General features: G+C 40.0%; 1 protein-coding gene across 1 annotated transcript in view; it reads right to left on the bottom strand.

Annotated features, from left to right (window-relative positions):
* OVSTL (ovostatin-like) overlaps positions 1-16,873 on the bottom strand; it is a 37,449-nt gene that overhangs the window by 16,969 nt on the left and 3,607 nt on the right. Inside the window, exons 5-20 of the mRNA XM_040648410.2 lie at positions 16,484-16,504; positions 14,314-14,482; positions 12,995-13,079; positions 12,167-12,284; positions 11,298-11,418; positions 10,946-11,055; positions 10,100-10,258; positions 8,696-8,923; positions 8,435-8,492; positions 7,277-7,431; positions 6,706-6,855; positions 5,653-5,823; positions 4,936-5,068; positions 2,914-3,001; positions 2,313-2,541; positions 1,587-1,713 (exon numbers count right to left, since the gene is read on the bottom strand). Of these exons, the coding sequence (XP_040504344.1) occupies positions 1,587-1,713; positions 2,313-2,541; positions 2,914-3,001; positions 4,936-5,068; positions 5,653-5,823; positions 6,706-6,855; positions 7,277-7,431; positions 8,435-8,492; positions 8,696-8,923; positions 10,100-10,258; positions 10,946-11,055; positions 11,298-11,418; positions 12,167-12,284; positions 12,995-13,079; positions 14,314-14,482; positions 16,484-16,504 (2,122 nt within the window). The remainder of the gene's footprint in view (positions 1-1,586; positions 1,714-2,312; positions 2,542-2,913; positions 3,002-4,935; positions 5,069-5,652; positions 5,824-6,705; positions 6,856-7,276; positions 7,432-8,434; positions 8,493-8,695; positions 8,924-10,099; positions 10,259-10,945; positions 11,056-11,297; positions 11,419-12,166; positions 12,285-12,994; positions 13,080-14,313; positions 14,483-16,483; positions 16,505-16,873) is intronic.

The raw sequence follows: 16,873 nt of genomic DNA on the forward strand, positions 1-16,873 counted from the left end.
GGACTGTTGATAAATGTATCTCTCTAAAAGCAGCTCATTAGAAACAAATCTAATTAATGTTCCACATCTCTCCAAGGATGGCAAGGAACAGTTGCCTAGAGGCTCAGCACCACATAGTCATTTGCTCACTCCTCCCCTTCCCGGTGGGATGGGGGAGAGAATCAAAAGAACAAAGTAGAACTCATGGGTCAAGATAAAACTATTTACTAAGATAGAGAAAAGGAGAAGGAAAACAGTTATGACTATACATATATAACTGTATATAACAAGTGGTGTACAAGCAGTTTCTCACCACCGTGATGGATGTCCAGCTGACTAGTGGGCAGTGGGAGAAAGAAATGAATTCCCATCATCTTCAGTACTCTTTCTGCATGATGTCATATGAAATGGATTATCCCTTTGGCCAATTTAAGTCAGCTGTTCCCTCCCAGCTCCTAGCGCCCTTCACTATGAGTGGCCTTGGCTCTGTACAACACTGCTTAGCAGGCAACTATAAACATTGGTATTATCAACATTGTTTTTCTCCTGGAACCAAAACAGCATCATACCAGATACTATGAAGAAAACAATTCCATCCCAGCTGAAACTATGACAGGGTCTAGTACAAGGAATGAAATGGTGATGAATGCCAAACAACTGACAGTACTCACTAACAGTTTCTACCTCTTCTTGGCCTTTTGTTCTCTCTGGCCTAGGGGCAGTGTTGCAATACTTGACAATGCTCAGCTGCCTCTTTCCTTCAGACAGAATTTATTAACTGAAGGCAATGCTTACGAGCGGGCTCAGTGCTCCTGCAACACTCTAGAACAACTCTAAAGTGAGCAGCTTGGCAGGCATTGCTCACTTTACCCCTGAAGTCATTGCAAATAGGAGATGCAAAGGAGTTTTCCTCTTGGGACAAAATAGCTAGAAGAGAGCAGCTTTATTTTTTTCAGCTTTGTAGCATTATTTCACTGCATATCCACTTCTTGTCTTATTATACATTTTCCACTGAATTTGAAGGAAATCAGTCACACTGATTTAGAAACAATGTTTTAAAGAAAAGGCTTATCTGTTGTTCATTTTCAGAAGAATTTTTGCTAACTAAAGTTTTTTTATATATTTCAACTTTTGAAGCACTAACACATGCAAGCTACTGTAAATCTTTCTTCTAAAGACAAGATTGACTCAAAGACAGTGTAAGTTAACACAACTGTAAAACTGGGAAGGAGCAATGTCCTCTTCACTCATTCATTCTTACTGAATAGAGTTGATTTAATATAAGACTGTCAACTGAATTATTATAGCCTCATGAAATCCTGCCAATATTCCATGCATAACAAGGGAAGTGAACAATTCTTTCTAAAATAGACAAGAAATAAACTACTGAAATCAGCAGAGATGAAACACCAGAACAAATACCTACTTATTCAGTGCATATATTTGTGCATAGGGGAGCTTTAGCAAAAGTCCAATACTAGGTTAATGTAGTAACTAGTGGAGTTGTCTGCCTGCCTGTGGATTATTGATCCTTCATTAAAAAGTGAAAGGACAAAAGTTGAAAGATAAAATTGAGATAAATTAGGGTGACCAAAAGACAAAATTACCAAGACTGAGGGGGCTAACAGCCCAAATATAGGTTTTTCTTTCATTGGCACACACTCTTGCTGTGTTTCCTTCTGGTGAAAGGACTTCTGCCTTGTAGTCACTTGACTCTGCCAGTATGGCACTGATCTGAGATGCAGAGAGAAAGAGAAAAATTACCGATGAAGTAGGCTGCCCCTGAAGTTAGGCTTCAGGGCACAGGAAAAAGTCACTTGCTGGAGAAACTATGTCATCTGATTCTGTAAGATGGTACCTGGAAATAAGAAAGGGACATTCATTTGAGGAAATAGCAAACCTATCCAGTTTGTGCCTGCTGTTACTGGCTGCATTTGACAGACATATGCCAAAATGTCTGTGCTCATTTTATCAGTCACATCTTATGATTTTCTGCTATATGCTACATACTCAGTACATATTATTTGGGAGAGCATGCTACCCATATACTCTGTTCAAATTTCTCTCTCAGGAGCAAAAATAAATGAACCATGTAGGGATAAGGAGCAGGTTCTTATCTTCTTTGTACCAGTTATAGTGGTCACTGGCCACACTTTCCTAATGACACAGGAATGGATCCTGTCAGAGAGGATGAGAGCGTAATGTGTCAGGCTATAGCATAAGTTAAATACTTGTTTCTGCATTTTTAATGCAATATGCAGGGCAGAAAAACAATGCTGGGAACTCTGGGGAAGAGGAAAACCATATAGAAATTGAAAGGGAACTTGATGTACCTGAATGCACTTGTCAAGGTAATTGAAAATGTTGGCTATTAAATTAATTTTTTCTCCTCGAATGACGGAGTATGGCAAGGCAAGATCCACAAAGAATGGTTGGAATGCTGTCAGTGAAACAGGTGAGGAGATGCCAAACCCAGCATCATCCTGCAAACAGAAAGCACTGGCTTTCCATTCTGTGATGGTATCAGGGACGGTGTAGAAGATATTAGCCTCTCCAGTGGAACTGAGGAAAACAAGAAAATCTGAATGAGAAATGATCTTTGGAATTTTCAGAACAAATTACAGAACAGGCCTATGACAGACTTAATATTTCAGAGTTTCCACCTCAGTTTCTTTAAGATATTCCTCCATATTTAAAAAGATATTATGAAACTGGAGGTAAAGATGAACATGTTGGTGAACTACATGTTAAAAAGCACTTGGAAGAATACTTGGCTTTTTAAATTTAGAAATAACAGTTGTTTAAATTCCACTATGTCCAAACATACAGATTAGAACCAATATATTTGGATTAATGTTCTATCCTCCAGCATTCATCTCAGCAACAACTCAAAAATCCACATAAGAGGTAATTAGTGAAGGTGAAAATACTCACTCAGTGTGAACCAGATCCCAAATCCAGGTCTCAGGGAAGTATTTCCGAACAGTGTTAACAACACCAGAAGCAGTAATCTTTGAAAATTCTAGGAGAGATTAAGAGAGTAAGGAGAAAAATGTCTTATCTATTCTCTCTTCCCATGGGAAAATACTTGAGAATTATTTAGGCATTTCACAATACAATTCACCTTTTCTTTTTTTTTTCTTTTTTTTTTCCCACAGTAAAAGGCCTCATCACCTAATTAGTAAGGGATTTTATGTTTCTCCTGTATCACTACATCTCTTCAATTTGCAAATGGGCAACAGAGGCCAGAATTGTTAACAGAGTTAATATTGCTTTAAAAACTCCCCCTTATTACTCAATAATTTTACCCTGTTCAGACAAATAAACTGGAGTTGAATTTACATTCTACTGGAAACCAAACAACAGGACCAAGACTAGGAACCTAGGACTTAGTTCCATGATTTCATGGCCTCTGTTGTGATGTCAAACAATCAATTTAGCATGGAGGTGCCAAAGATTTCCTCAGATTTGTTTGCTATATCATGGAAATGACCATACAGATGTCTCCTAATTTTAGTTATTTTGTTGATAAAACCTAACTTGGAGGAAAGTTATCTTAAATCTTGCTGATTTATAAAGTGCTTTCAAGATGATGTGCTAAGTATGTTAGGTGCTGTGTGAGTTCTTAACATCATTAATTTCATAATTTTTCCACACTGGTATTTCACTTAAAATATATAATTGAATTGTGAGTTGCTCAAAGGTTCTTATGTAGAAAACACTGAAAAACTGATATCAGTTTATGAAAGTAATTCTCTCTCTTTTCCATATGTACCCTGTACCTAAGAGGGAGAGAACTGATTCCAGTTCTGTGAGGACTGTCAGCAAATATTACTAGAGGCAAAATGTGAGACAGAGATCTGTTCCCTAACACCTTAACATGCTGTCTGTTATTTTCTACATGCACAAGTTTTGAAGACCAGACATACTGGAAATGGAGACACAGTATGAACCTTCTGTCTTGGGACCGGTATTCTTCAACATCTTCATCAATCAAATTGATGATGGGCTTGAGTGCACCCTCAGCAAGTTTGCTGATCACACCAAGCTGAGTGGTGCGGTTGACACATTAGAAGGAAGGGATGACAGCCAGAGGGACCTCAACAAACTCAAAAGTTGGGCCCATGTGAACCTAGTTAGGTTCAATATAGCAAAGTGCAAGGTTTTGCACTTCAGTCAAAGTAATCCCAGATATGTATACAGGCTAGGAGAAGAACTCTTTGAAAGTAGCCCTGTGGAGAAGGACCTGGGGGTCCTGATGGATAAAAATGTGAACATGAGCCAGCAGTGTGCTCTTGCAGCTCGGAAGGCCAATAGTACCCTGGACTCCACCAGAAGGGGGGTGGCCAGCAGGGACAGGGAGGTGATTGTCCCTCTCTACTCTGCCCTCATGAGGCCCCATCTGGAGTATTGCATCCAGCTCTGGCACCCCCAGTGCAGGAAAGATGTGGAGCTATTGAAGAAGGTCCAGAGGGGGGGCCATGAAGATGATCAGAGGGCTGGAACACTGCCCCTACAAAGACAGGCTGAGGGATCAGGGCTTATTCAGACTGGAGAAGAGAACGCTGCGGGGAGACCTCATTGCAGCCTTCCAGTATTTAAAAGGGGATTATAAAAAGGAGGATTATAAAAAATCAACTTTTTATAAGAGCAGATAGGGATAGGATGATAGGGAATGGTTTTGTGCTCAGGAAGGGAAGGTTTAGATTAGATGTCAGAGGGAAGTTCTTTACAGAGAGAGTGATGAGCTGCTGGAACAGGCTGCCTAGAGAGGCTGTGGATGCTTCATCCCTGGAGGTGTTCAAGACCAAGTTGGATGGGGCCCTGGGCAACCTGGTCTAGTGTCAGATCTGGAGGTTGGTGGCCCTGCCCGTCTGTGGGGAACTTGATGATCCTTGAGGTCTCTTCCCATTCTATGTTTCCATGTTTCTATGATTCTATGATTCTCACTCTTACCTTTGCCAAAGGCACTACCACCACTGGCACCATGTTCAAAATAGATACGGTTTTCTTCCCAATCCAACTTGTCTTCATTGCACAAAACTGGCTTCCGTAGCGTAGAGTTGGTGAAAACCTTCAGGCCCATCTCCTGCATGTAAAAGAATTAATCATGTCATTTGGTGCATGCAGTAGCTACCAATGCATGCCACATCTCTCATCTGGGTTAACATCACTCATCTCTCTCCTCACTTCTCACATTCCAGCCTTTCAACTCTGAATGTCACAAGTTATTCTTCTGCTGCATGCAGGTCTTTCTAGGTAGTGACAACTGTTGTTCTGTCACAGGCAGCACTGGTGGTGCTCATGTTAGGTCTTTTGCAACAAGACAGAGAAAGTCACAGAGATATAGGATGAGTGAGAGTGGAGAAAAATGTATCAGGAAAGCAGTGGTCTGCATAATATACTCAGATCTTTACTAGGAATGCCTGAGGTCATGAACAAAGTTCATGGTCCTGCTTAAGAATCATCTACTGAATTATGGACTGGATTCCAATGAACACATCAAGTAGTGATTCTCAGTCTTCCTGACTAAGAGGTGGATGTCAGAAGGCAGAAATTGGATGACTGAAGAGTAAAGGGAGTTCAAGGGATCAAAACCATCACCTTAGAAAGTTTAATGCTAATGTGCATGAATTCTTCTGGAACATTTGAAAAAACAAACAGAACACATACCCTGAAAATCCTGTAGACATCACCATCATGGCTGACATTGACAGGTTCATAGTACAAGCCATCAAAAAAAGTGGTTTTGACTGGGGTACACTCCTCTGGTGGGTCATCTTGCAGGTTGAGTCCATTGTAATAATAGCCATACAAATCACTCAAATGAAGCCGGTAGTACACCTGAGAGGTGATAACAACTGATGTAAAAACAAGGAAAGGTCCCAGGCAGGTGCAAAATTCTGTCACACCATGAAAATCTTTCATGGCTATAGAATGAAAAAGGAGAAAGTTCAGTGAAAACCAGTGTATGACTGGGTTTGCAGTGCAGCTCCTTCTGTCATCCTCGTTGTGCAGCACATATCCACTCTCCTGCTTCAAGACAAAACTGCCTCTCTTAAAGCATGAAATGAGCAGGATATCTGTTTGTTGTTTTTTTTTTCTATTTTTGTTTCCAGAAGTACTACATATATATCATATACGTATATATATTTTTAACCGCAAGGATTTGTTTCTTCCCATACTCCTTTCTCATTTGTATTCAATATTTATGGGTGCATGTGAACAGTTCCATGGACTATGATGGGTTTACCTAGCGATGTCTACACAGATGAATAAGCAACTTGGCTGATGTTATGCAAGAAGGTCTAGACTCTATACCTCTTTTTATGAGTTGTGATGGCTTTGTAGGGTAAATTTGAACAAAGAGCATGAAGAGATACTGCTGAGTTATGCAGAGAGAAGATTTGAGTCAGAAAAGTTACTAGCTGATATTTGAAGCCTTTTTTTTTTTTTTCTGGGTCTTAGGCCTATTTGAGCCACTTCTCAGATACTTTCAAAGTTTTACATTAGTCATACTCCTTTTAACACTGGTATGCTTTCTAAAAGTAAATATTCCACCATCAGCCTTGAAGTATACAGATGCTATAGACCTTTTTTCAATTACTGAAATGTCTGTTTACATGGAAAAAAAAAAAAACATAGCCAGCAGAAGAGGTGGGCACAGGAACTGTCATTCTGGATGTCCCTAGATTCAAAGAAAACGGCACTGGGCATGTGGCTTACGCTCTCAGCAGATAACTCTCGCTCAGGCTGAAGAAGGAAGACACTCTGATCTACAGCTCGCAAGGCACAATAGGAGTTGGCAGCAGCTTCAAGATGGATGTTGATTTTAGAGCCTGGATAAGCCTGCTTCTCAGAGAACTCAAGCTGGAGCTGGAAATGAGTAAATTCAAAACAATAAAATAGAAATTAGGAAAATTAGCTTGGCAGACATATCTAAATCTCATCTTTCACTGGTATTAACACCATTCTCAATTGGGCAAAGCTTCTGTTGTTTAACAGTCCTTCTGAATCCCTGTTCTGCAAAAATTCATAGTCACTATAATCCCCTAATCATTTTCTCCCCACTCCACTGACAGCTTAATCTGAGATTGAGTATATGCACAAATTCCAGGGATAGATTCTTGTGTTATCAGGCATGCCTGTATCTTTTCCATTCCTAAACGTCAACCTGAGTGCAGTGTTTGTGATGAAGTCATTCCCTATCTTTTCACCCAGCAAAAACAACAACAACAACAAAACACAACTAAAAATTAGCAGATATAACCCTTTGTAAGAAAACAAAAGTTTTCACCTTGTTCTTGAAGCATACATCACTGTGTATCCAAGAGCTGTCAGCCACTATCTCCCCATCAGGATGGACCGTGTAGAGCAACAATCTGGCACTGGGGGTGAGCTTCTCAGTGACATCCAGTGTAATGGCAAAAGTACCCCAGGGAGCTGTGGAAGCTACATGGAACAGTGGAGGAAAATCCAACAAAAGAGATTAGATAAGCCTCAGCTTTGGTGGAAGGACTACATATTTGTTTGTAACCTATCTGCACCATTAAAAAAGGGATGCTGGCTACTGGGAGATTAGTTTCTCAGTGGCTGAGGAAAAACTCCCATCAGCAAGGTACCAGATGCAAACTGGACAATGCTGAGAGCAGGGTGTTTTGCAGAGAGGGAGCTGAGCTGAGCGGAAGTTGGGCAGGAAAATCTGTGTATGATTGCTACAAGAAGAGCAATACTTTGCCTTTGGAGCTCAAACCTAGAACCTTCTACCTAGAACCCACGCGGCCTCAAGATGTTCTAATGAAGGGAAAATTGTATGACAAGGCTGCCTTTTGATGAATAGATGCCTCTCCCTAAACCATAGGGAAGTACATACTGTGCAGCCACAGTGTGCAGATACCTGGAGAAAGACCGAAGATGGCCAATACTAACTAAGTCCTGTATGTGGAATGAGACTTACTGAAGTTGCTTACTGAAGACCTGGTTCCGCAAGAAAATACATCTTTTAAATGAAAAAATGGAATTCAGTTTGCTGAATCATTAATGGTATTTGGAATCTTCTGAAGCTCCAGTGAATTCCAAGCATCTAATTGCTCTAATGAGGCGCCCATTATTTAAAAAATTTTGGTCTTCTGCTTGGTAAAGACTTGAATGTCACAGAGTACCTGAAACCTTAAATACTCTTTGAAATAAATAAATAAATAAGAAATAACACAGAAGATGGTTACATTCCTTCTATTCAGTCACAAGGTTTTCACCTCTCAACTCAAAAGATCAATTTGATTACTATATGTTTAGGAGCTGCATCAAAAGCAGATAATAATGTGAGTGTTGAACGATGTTTAAGAATTAATACCCTATTTAGCAACAGTTCTCTGCTTTCATCTCATCTCATATAAGCTACTAGTGCTAGGAATGATGCTCTGAAGTAACAGTATTAATACAGTCTACAACTTACCATGAGCTATTCTTACTTGCTTTTGGCCGCTGAGAACAATTTTTCCTTTTGCCATCACCTAGGAATAGAAAAAATCACAAAAAGGAATCAAAAGCACCTCCTCCCTTCTCCCACGAAATCACTGATATTGAGTGGTATTCTGAGGGGCTTGAATCAAGCTGTGATTTGTAGCCACTGGCTGATCTGAAAATTTCTGCCTTATTTAGTGTTCAAGAAAAGGTAGAAGAATATATATGTTTTGGGAACTGAGGTAGTGCTTACCACATAGTAGAAGTCTGTGTGGGTGGCATTTCTGTACCCCTTTCTACTCAGGACATAGTGAATATTGATCATTCTCTGCTGGCCACACCTTAGTTTTTCCTCCACTGGCTCAATTCTCACAAAGCTGTTGGTCCGTGAGTAGAAACGACGGACAAAAAATAAGGCTTCGGACTCATGATCATTTCTCCACATAAAGAAATCTGCACAGTCATCTGGTGCTTGTGTGGCCTATGATACAGGAGAGGCATACGTGAGGAATCAACAGAGTGGAAATTAAAAGACTGGCAGGTAAGTGAGAGGCAAAAGCATCTTCCATCTAAAATACTTTGTTGGAAAACAGGTTTTTTGAGGCTGGTTTGAAAAACTTGTATTTCAGTAGTCCAGAGTGCAGGGATTGCAGGACATGATATATTCACATGCAGATGACACCAAGCTGGGCAAAAGTGTCCATCTGCCTGGGGGTAGCAAGGTCCTACAGAGGGATCTGGACAGGCTGGAGCACTGGGCTGAGGCAAATGAGATGAAGTTCAACAAGACGGAGTGCCAGCTTTTGCACTCCGTAGTAGTAGTAACTCCAGGCAACACTACAAGCTTGGGGTAGAGTGGCTGGAAGACTGCATAGAGGAAACAGGCCTGGGGATGTTGGTCAACACTCAGCTGAACATGAATCATTACCATGCCCAGGTGGCCAAGAAAGCCAATGACATCCTGGCTGGTATCAGAAATAGTGTTGCCAGCAGGAATAAGGAAGTGATCGTCCCTCTATGCTCAGTACTGGAGAGGCTGCAATTTGAATACTGTGTTCAGTATGATATATATATTATAATACTGTATAATACATATATATATGTATTATATAATATATATATTATAATACTGTATAATACAGTATTATATATATATATATAATATTATAATATATTGTAATATACTGTAATATACCTGTCACTACAAGAAAGACATCGAGGCTCTGGAGCATGTCCAGGAAAGGGCAATGAAGCTGGCATGGTAACTTGGGAAGACCATGCCATGGTAATGGGCATGAGTGTCAGCAGAAATGTAGGGAAGCAGGCTGGCATGCACCCAGGCTGGATCAGAAAAGCAGGGCAGGCTTTGAGAAAGGTTCTCTAGTTCATGGAATAGAAAGAAGGAAGATGACAGCAGAAAGGGCTTCAGAGCTGAGAAAAAAAAATAGAGTTGTGCTGAAGATCACTCTTGAGGTACAGTCTTTTGCTTCTCAGCATTAGTGTTTTCTCATACTAGTTTCACAGAGGTTGCATGTGTTGCTGGGCTAATTGCCTGTTTTTTTCACCCGAAATAAACCTGCCAGCATCCACTGCTTGCTTCTGATTCTTCCTTCTGTTGAAGAAATTTTTCAGGAATTAGACTAGAGCTTGAACTTACTCTCAGCTTAACAGTGGGATTAAAGAAGTTGGACGTGTCAAGGGAAAAGGCTGCCGTGCCATTCTCATCAGTGGTATAGTTGGCCTGGTATTCTCCATTGACCTCCAGCACAACAACCCTACTGGGAACAGGCTTGCCATCTGCATTTGTCACAGTGATCTAAACACAAAGAATACACAGGAGTTGCAGGTTAAAAAAAAAAAAAAAAAAAGTAAAGGATAATAAATATTCTGCTCACCAGAGAACAATAACTTAATCACATGTGCAGAGAGTAGAACTCAAGTATGTGTATTTAAGAGGCAAACGTGTAACATGGGGCTCAGTAACACGTCCTGTCTTTTGAGATCCACGCACTACCTTCCTTCTGCACTCTGAATCAGGAGAATGCTATACATTTCATCCTTCTTTCTGTGCCAGAGTTTATCCTGGGAGTACAGGTTGGGAAGAATTTGGATGTGTTCCAGCAGTTGTACCGTTTTAAGTAAACATTCACAGGATGGTGTGATACAATGCAGGGTAAATTCTACCTTCAGCTTAGGCACTGCTGTTGCTAGCTTAGTTTCTTGTGTATCTGTCTTCACCACCTGTGGCCTTTCATTTAGTCATTTCTCAGGCATTCTCTAATCACTGTTGAAAGGACTCCCTTACACACTAGGCATTAGGGTGTAATTTTCTGATTTTCTCTAGAAGTTTCTAACATAATGACAAAGATATGAAGCAGTCATTTTTATGTGACATTATTAATGGAAGCTGTTAGGAGAGGGTAAGGGACAGCCACAAACAGGGCAATGGAGAGATCCTGCTGGACCTCAGGTTCTGCTCTAATGTATCTTCTCAGCTACTCACCTCACCAAAGTAAGGAATTCCCCTTCTGTAGTACTGATCCATGTTCCTGAACATCACTCTGTCATTTTCTTGGCTGACTGCAACGTAGTCATAGTTTTTCATCTGGATACCTGTGAGACACACCCAGAAGAAAGGGAAGGAAACAGAAATCAGAAATGTGCAGAAAACAGTTTCTTTTGAAAAGCTGTACGGAGATGTGATTTTATGGACAGAGAGCTACCCAGATAAAATGGTAGTTGTTCATTATTTGGTGAAGAGATCAGAATCCAGGAGATTCATCCCAAGAAGTATCACCTGTGAGATTTAGGGTACTTCCCAGTTTAGCTACTTCCCAATTTTTACTTAGTATCACCTGTCCCATTTTCAGTGACGATGGTTTCTATGTTGAAGCTGGCATACATCCTGGCATAACTGCGGTACAACTGAAAAGTTTTGGTGGAGACAACAGTGCTGAGACAACCATTGTTTTCCAGCTGAAAAAGGAGCAAAGAGAGGAATACTTATTTTTCTCGAGATTTGGAAAAATGCTCCTAAGCTTGTATTAGTGCGTCTCTGAAGAGCTTCATGCCTCTGCTTGCATTTCCTTTAGCTTTTATCTCCTACTTGCTCTCCTCCTATCTTAAACTTCTCACTCTCTGGCTCCCCTCCCAGTTCACTGTTGCAATCTCACACACCCACGCACCTGAAATCCTTTCTCCTCCCTTCCCCTAGTCCTCTCTGTACTCACATCCCTTCTTAAGCACATTTTGCATGATGTCTGAGCTCCCTTGTAGGAGCTTAGTTCTCTAAAGTACTTTGAATCTGATATAGATGAGAAATCAAATATCAATTTAACACTGTCCTCAAAGACTCCCAGTAGAGGTCTGCTGATTATCCTTGGTAAGTGCACACATCCAGCGTTTAAGGAGTGATCACATATTCATAATTTTATAAGCTCCCCTCTCTCGTACTGACTCTTCTGAGACAGAACTCAAATTTCTAATGAAAAATAATTTCTCTTTTCCTGCTTTCTTGAGGAGAAGGGGCAAAAACCTGTCTCCTAATGAGGCCATTGGTAAAAACTGCATGGCCTTTCAGAATTGTCTGTAAAACAGTGAGAAAAATATGCTTCTGGGATTATCTGTCTGATGTACTCCAGGAAACAAATGAGATCTCCAAACCATGCACTATGTGTTGAGTAATAAAGTTCACTGGGAAGAAAGGCTTAGCCCTGTATCATACCAATCCAATGACAGCTTCACATCTTGGTTTCTGGCTTTGCTGACATTGTGGATTATAAAAGTGTCGCTGACACACATTGATTCGGGCACTCCCCTGCACTGGTTGGCCATAAGTGTACCTAGGAGAGGATGAGATACAAGAATCCAATACTGACCAACTGTAAAGGTGGACTTAGCATGAAACCAGGAATGACTGCAAAGCAATATAGACTCTAAACCACTTAGGAGTGCCAAGAGTACAGACAGAAAAGTAGCTGAGAACTAGAACATGTTAGTACTACCTGAATTCTCCTCAATTATTTTTAGGCAGACCTTGACTTTAAAAAGTCTACTTTACTATTGTCTTGGTTAAGTCATTCTTTAAGGTCTGAAGCTGGAAAGGGATGCCAGGCTTGTCTTTGGGATATCATTTCCTTCTGCTTGTTTTTTTTTTTTTTTTTTTTTTCTTATTACTGACTTACATGAAGCAAGATGTATGGCAGTCCTTGTTGCTCAGGCTTATGCTACCCTGCCCCTTGGCAGTGTCACATACAGAAGTTTTAATGCTAGTCCTCTACTATTTCTCTCTTTCTCTGTAATAGTAAAATCAACAGCTAGCAAGTTTGTACCACTTAATACCTTCAGACTGTTAAGGCACACAAACTCAGAAAATTCTAATTCTGCTATGTAGCAGTTATCATTATTTTTCATGTCACGGAAGTCACAGCTAAAATATTGCTCTAGTCTATACGTGAATCAGTACTGGGTTCTTTATTTCTCAGCATTTCACACTATCCTCCTTCCTATGTTTCTTGTTTACCCATCTGTTATTCTCAGCTCTTATACTTACAAGGCACAAACATTCACCCTGATTTCTTCATCAAAGAAAGAGATCCTCCTGGGCATGCTGGTTGTCACTTCAAACTTTGGCAGAACTGGGAATACAAATTGAATATGACTGATCAGTAGTACCATATGATAGACAGGTGCACAAGAGGAAGACAGAAAAAAAAAACCTAAAAACAAAACCAAACCAAACAAAACAACAACAACAAAAAAGAGTTGGCAGAAGCATTTTGAAATGGTTGAGAGAGAAAAGTCTATCTAAGAGTTAGCTGTAGGATGTTATCAGACAATACCTTTATGGGTAAAATGAAAACCTTCTTTAAAATGCAAGAATAATCATACTAATAATAACAGCCACAGTAAGAAAATTTTCTTCAAGGGAAATGTGGGAGTGATGTTGATGTCTGAAAGTAGTTAATCCCTGTAGAACAGAAGATATTATGCAATCCATCCCCACTTGAGTAGAAAAGCAACAGGGTGAGTAAAATAGTGGAACCAAACAAGTCCCAGTGCATTGTCACATCTGCTTTTCAGCCTTTTTTTTTGCCACAAGACACCAGTAATGCTGACAACACAGCCAGAATAGAATTTTTCTCTTTCACCTGTGCAAAGAGAGCTGGGAGGTAGGAAGAAACTCCATAGGGCAAGCAGGAATGGTGCTTTACTGTCATCACACAGACAAACAGACAGTCAAACAAATAAATAAATGATCTAGGATACTAAGGAAAATCTGCCATCATAAGTTTTAAAACGTAATATTAAAATGAATAGTCTGACTCCCTTGATGTGGTCTATTCCAGAGTAAGTAGATTATTATGAGGTACCTCTACTGCCTGTTTTTTTCCTTCTTGTTCTTACAGTGGTTATCTGGCCTCTTCCGTAACATGCTAATAACCGTCATCTAATGTCTGACAGAGAATAAAGATTTCTGCTGCATATATTATTCTAGCGCTCTTCCTACGTTGATGATCTCCATGAAACAGGACAGGAATGATTCATGACTCATTAGCTTTACCTCTGAACAGGTAGAGAATGTAATGCACGGGTGGTAGAATATGGATCCCAAACTCACAGAGTGATTTTGAGCCAAGCCCAGAAAAGAATTAATTTCCTAATTTAACTCCTGAAAAATGTTATCTTTCTCACCACTTCTTTTTTTTCCTTCTTGCTTTCACTTGTTCATTCAGCTCTCACCATGTCTTTCTTTTTTGAACATGAATAGGAGATTTCAAAGCACTTAAGCTCTTCACTCACATCTCCTATCAGACTTAGGCAGAACCAGCCTCATTGCTGGTGCTGGGGAAGTTCACAGCGCTTGCTTACCATATTCCTCCACTGTGAAGTATTCATGCTCCTTATCCCCTGACTTCTTCTCCACAACGATGTGATAGGACCCCAGAATTGGCTCCTCAATTAATGGGAATGAGAGCTGGATGATGCCATTCATAGATGATACATCCAACCACTGGAAGATCTGATTTTGTTCTGGGTCCTGGGAAGTGGGAGAAAGAGAAATATCAAAACTTTTCTCACCCTCTTTCTTGACTTATTTTAAATTTTCTGTCCTGGTATACTGGGTTAATGCTTTACTGTATGAATGTGAGTTTGAGCTGATGGCATGTGTGACATGACTGACCATTAGTTTTCCAGATCTCTTTGTGCCTTAAACAAGCCCAAGTTTATGTTTACCTGAAAATTACCTACACTGCCAGATGATCTCAGATCATCCATGAATAGTGCCTGATTATGACTCAGTTGCTTATCTGTAGCTCTTCTAGTATGAGGATTTTTGATTCAGTTCTTCCTTATGTCGGATGGGAATATTATGCTGACCTCCCTTGAAATGAAATGCAGCAGAACACTAACTTAATGATTGCTTTGCTTCTAGCAGAAGATGACATTTCAGAGAGACACTATTTTTTGCCTGTATGCAGGTGAGTCTATTTAATATTCCAATTTGCTGCAGTCCTGCCAACATAAGACCACACTAAACACCCATGTTTGAATCCTAACAAAAGGAACAATAACCTTTTGCCACCTCAAAATTACATGTCTGGTTCTGCTGACTCCTTCTCCTGTTCTTTGGCTTTAGATTATGTGCTCTGGATGAGTCTCTGTCAGATATTTACACTCAGATGAGCCATGTCTAAACATGCCAGCACCTGCATGCAAACTTTGTTGTGAAACAATGGGGAAAGCAGTGTTGTGAAAATACATGGAAGAGATTACATAAAGACAGAGTTGTAAAGAGAGAAGGGTCTGGATTTGAAGCTGTAAATTAAATGTGTAAGCAAATAATAAACAAGCAATTGATAAACTAAAATTCTGTTTGATTCTGTGGTTTATCTAATTGTCAAAATTATTTGGGAAGTAACCATTCTTAACCTGTGCAACAGGGCATATTTATTTTCTATCCAGGTTAACACAGTGAATGGGAATATGTATTTACTACTACTATGCCTTACAGTTACATTTCCATCATCTAAAAATCTTAAGTCATGCTGAAATACATCAATGTTAAGTTCCAAAAACTCTGGAATAAAACATCCAGTGTTAAAATCATAACAAATCAGTTGTAACAGAGGTGGAAAAAAACAGCATCTTCTGACTGAGACATTAGACTGAGCTGTGATTCTTGAAACTAATACAGTACTATTAAGAATAAGTGATTTGTATTTCCTTTACAGTTCTGGTAAATATCCTTGCAAAGGGTTAGATATGAATGAATTTCACATAGTGACAGGCATCTGAAAGTGCAGTTCTTGCATGGTATCATCTAGGAACACTTTTCTGTGAGCCTTCTGCTATATTCAGTGCCTGATATGTTTCCTAAATGAAGATGGGAATCACAGAGTCACAGAATCATAAGAGTTGGAAGGGACCTCTGGAGATCATTTTGTCCAACCCCCGTGCTAAGGCAGGTTCCCTACAGTAGGTTCCAGAGGAAAGCATCCAGGTGGGTTTTGAATATCTGCAGAGAAGGAGAATCCACAGATTCCCTGGGCAGCTTGTTCCAGTGCTCTCTCATTCTCAAAGTAAAAAAGTTCTTTCTCACGTTCATATGGAACTTCTTATGTTTCAGTTGGTGGCTGTTGCCCCTTTCCTTTTACTAGGTATCGCCAGAAGAGGTCAGATCCATCCTCTCAACATTTGCCCTTTAGATATGAGTGTTGATAACATCCCCTCTTGGTCTCCTCTTCTCCAGACTGAACAATCTCAGGTCTCAGCCTTTCCTCATAAGGGAGAGGCTCCAGGCCCTTAATAATCCTTGTAGCCATCCTTGTAGCCATCTCTCCAGTAGTTTTCTATCCTTCTTGAACTGAGGAGCCCAGAACTGGACATATCAATTTCACTTGTTCTGGATGCCCAGTATTGATAGTAGAGTTAGTGAGGAACATGCATTTCAAAAGGCAAATGAGAAAGTCATGTTTTGGAAATGACAGCACTGGCATTTCCAAAGAAACTGTCACTTTAATGACAGTGCATCTCTTACCTTAATGATGATTCGGGGATACTGGAGGAGAAAAAAAAGAGAGAAAGAAGAAAAAGTTATCAAAGCATAAGGAAATCAACTGTGGAGCTTGAAAAATACCAGCTGAACCCCTCTCAATACTGACGACTGGATTAAGGAAACAATTTGAAATTCATGTCTGTAAATATAAGAGATAATTTTAGGGTACAACCTCTTTATGAATCTATCTTTTATAAGTAAAGAAATACGATCTCTTTCTACATATCAGGGGCAGTTAAAGTGAAGTGACTACAAAATCTGAGCACTGTGAGAGATTTCCAGGAGTGCTTTCAGAAACTTTGCCTTCTGTAATGGCAGGAAAGGGATAGAGTATGAAGTTACAGCAGTTCTCTAAGAACATTAGGAGATCGA

This window comes from Gallus gallus, chromosome 1 (assembly GCF_016699485.2).
Source record: "Gallus gallus isolate bGalGal1 chromosome 1, bGalGal1.mat.broiler.GRCg7b, whole genome shotgun sequence".
NCBI classification, from domain to species: Eukaryota; Metazoa; Chordata; class Aves; order Galliformes; family Phasianidae; genus Gallus; species Gallus gallus.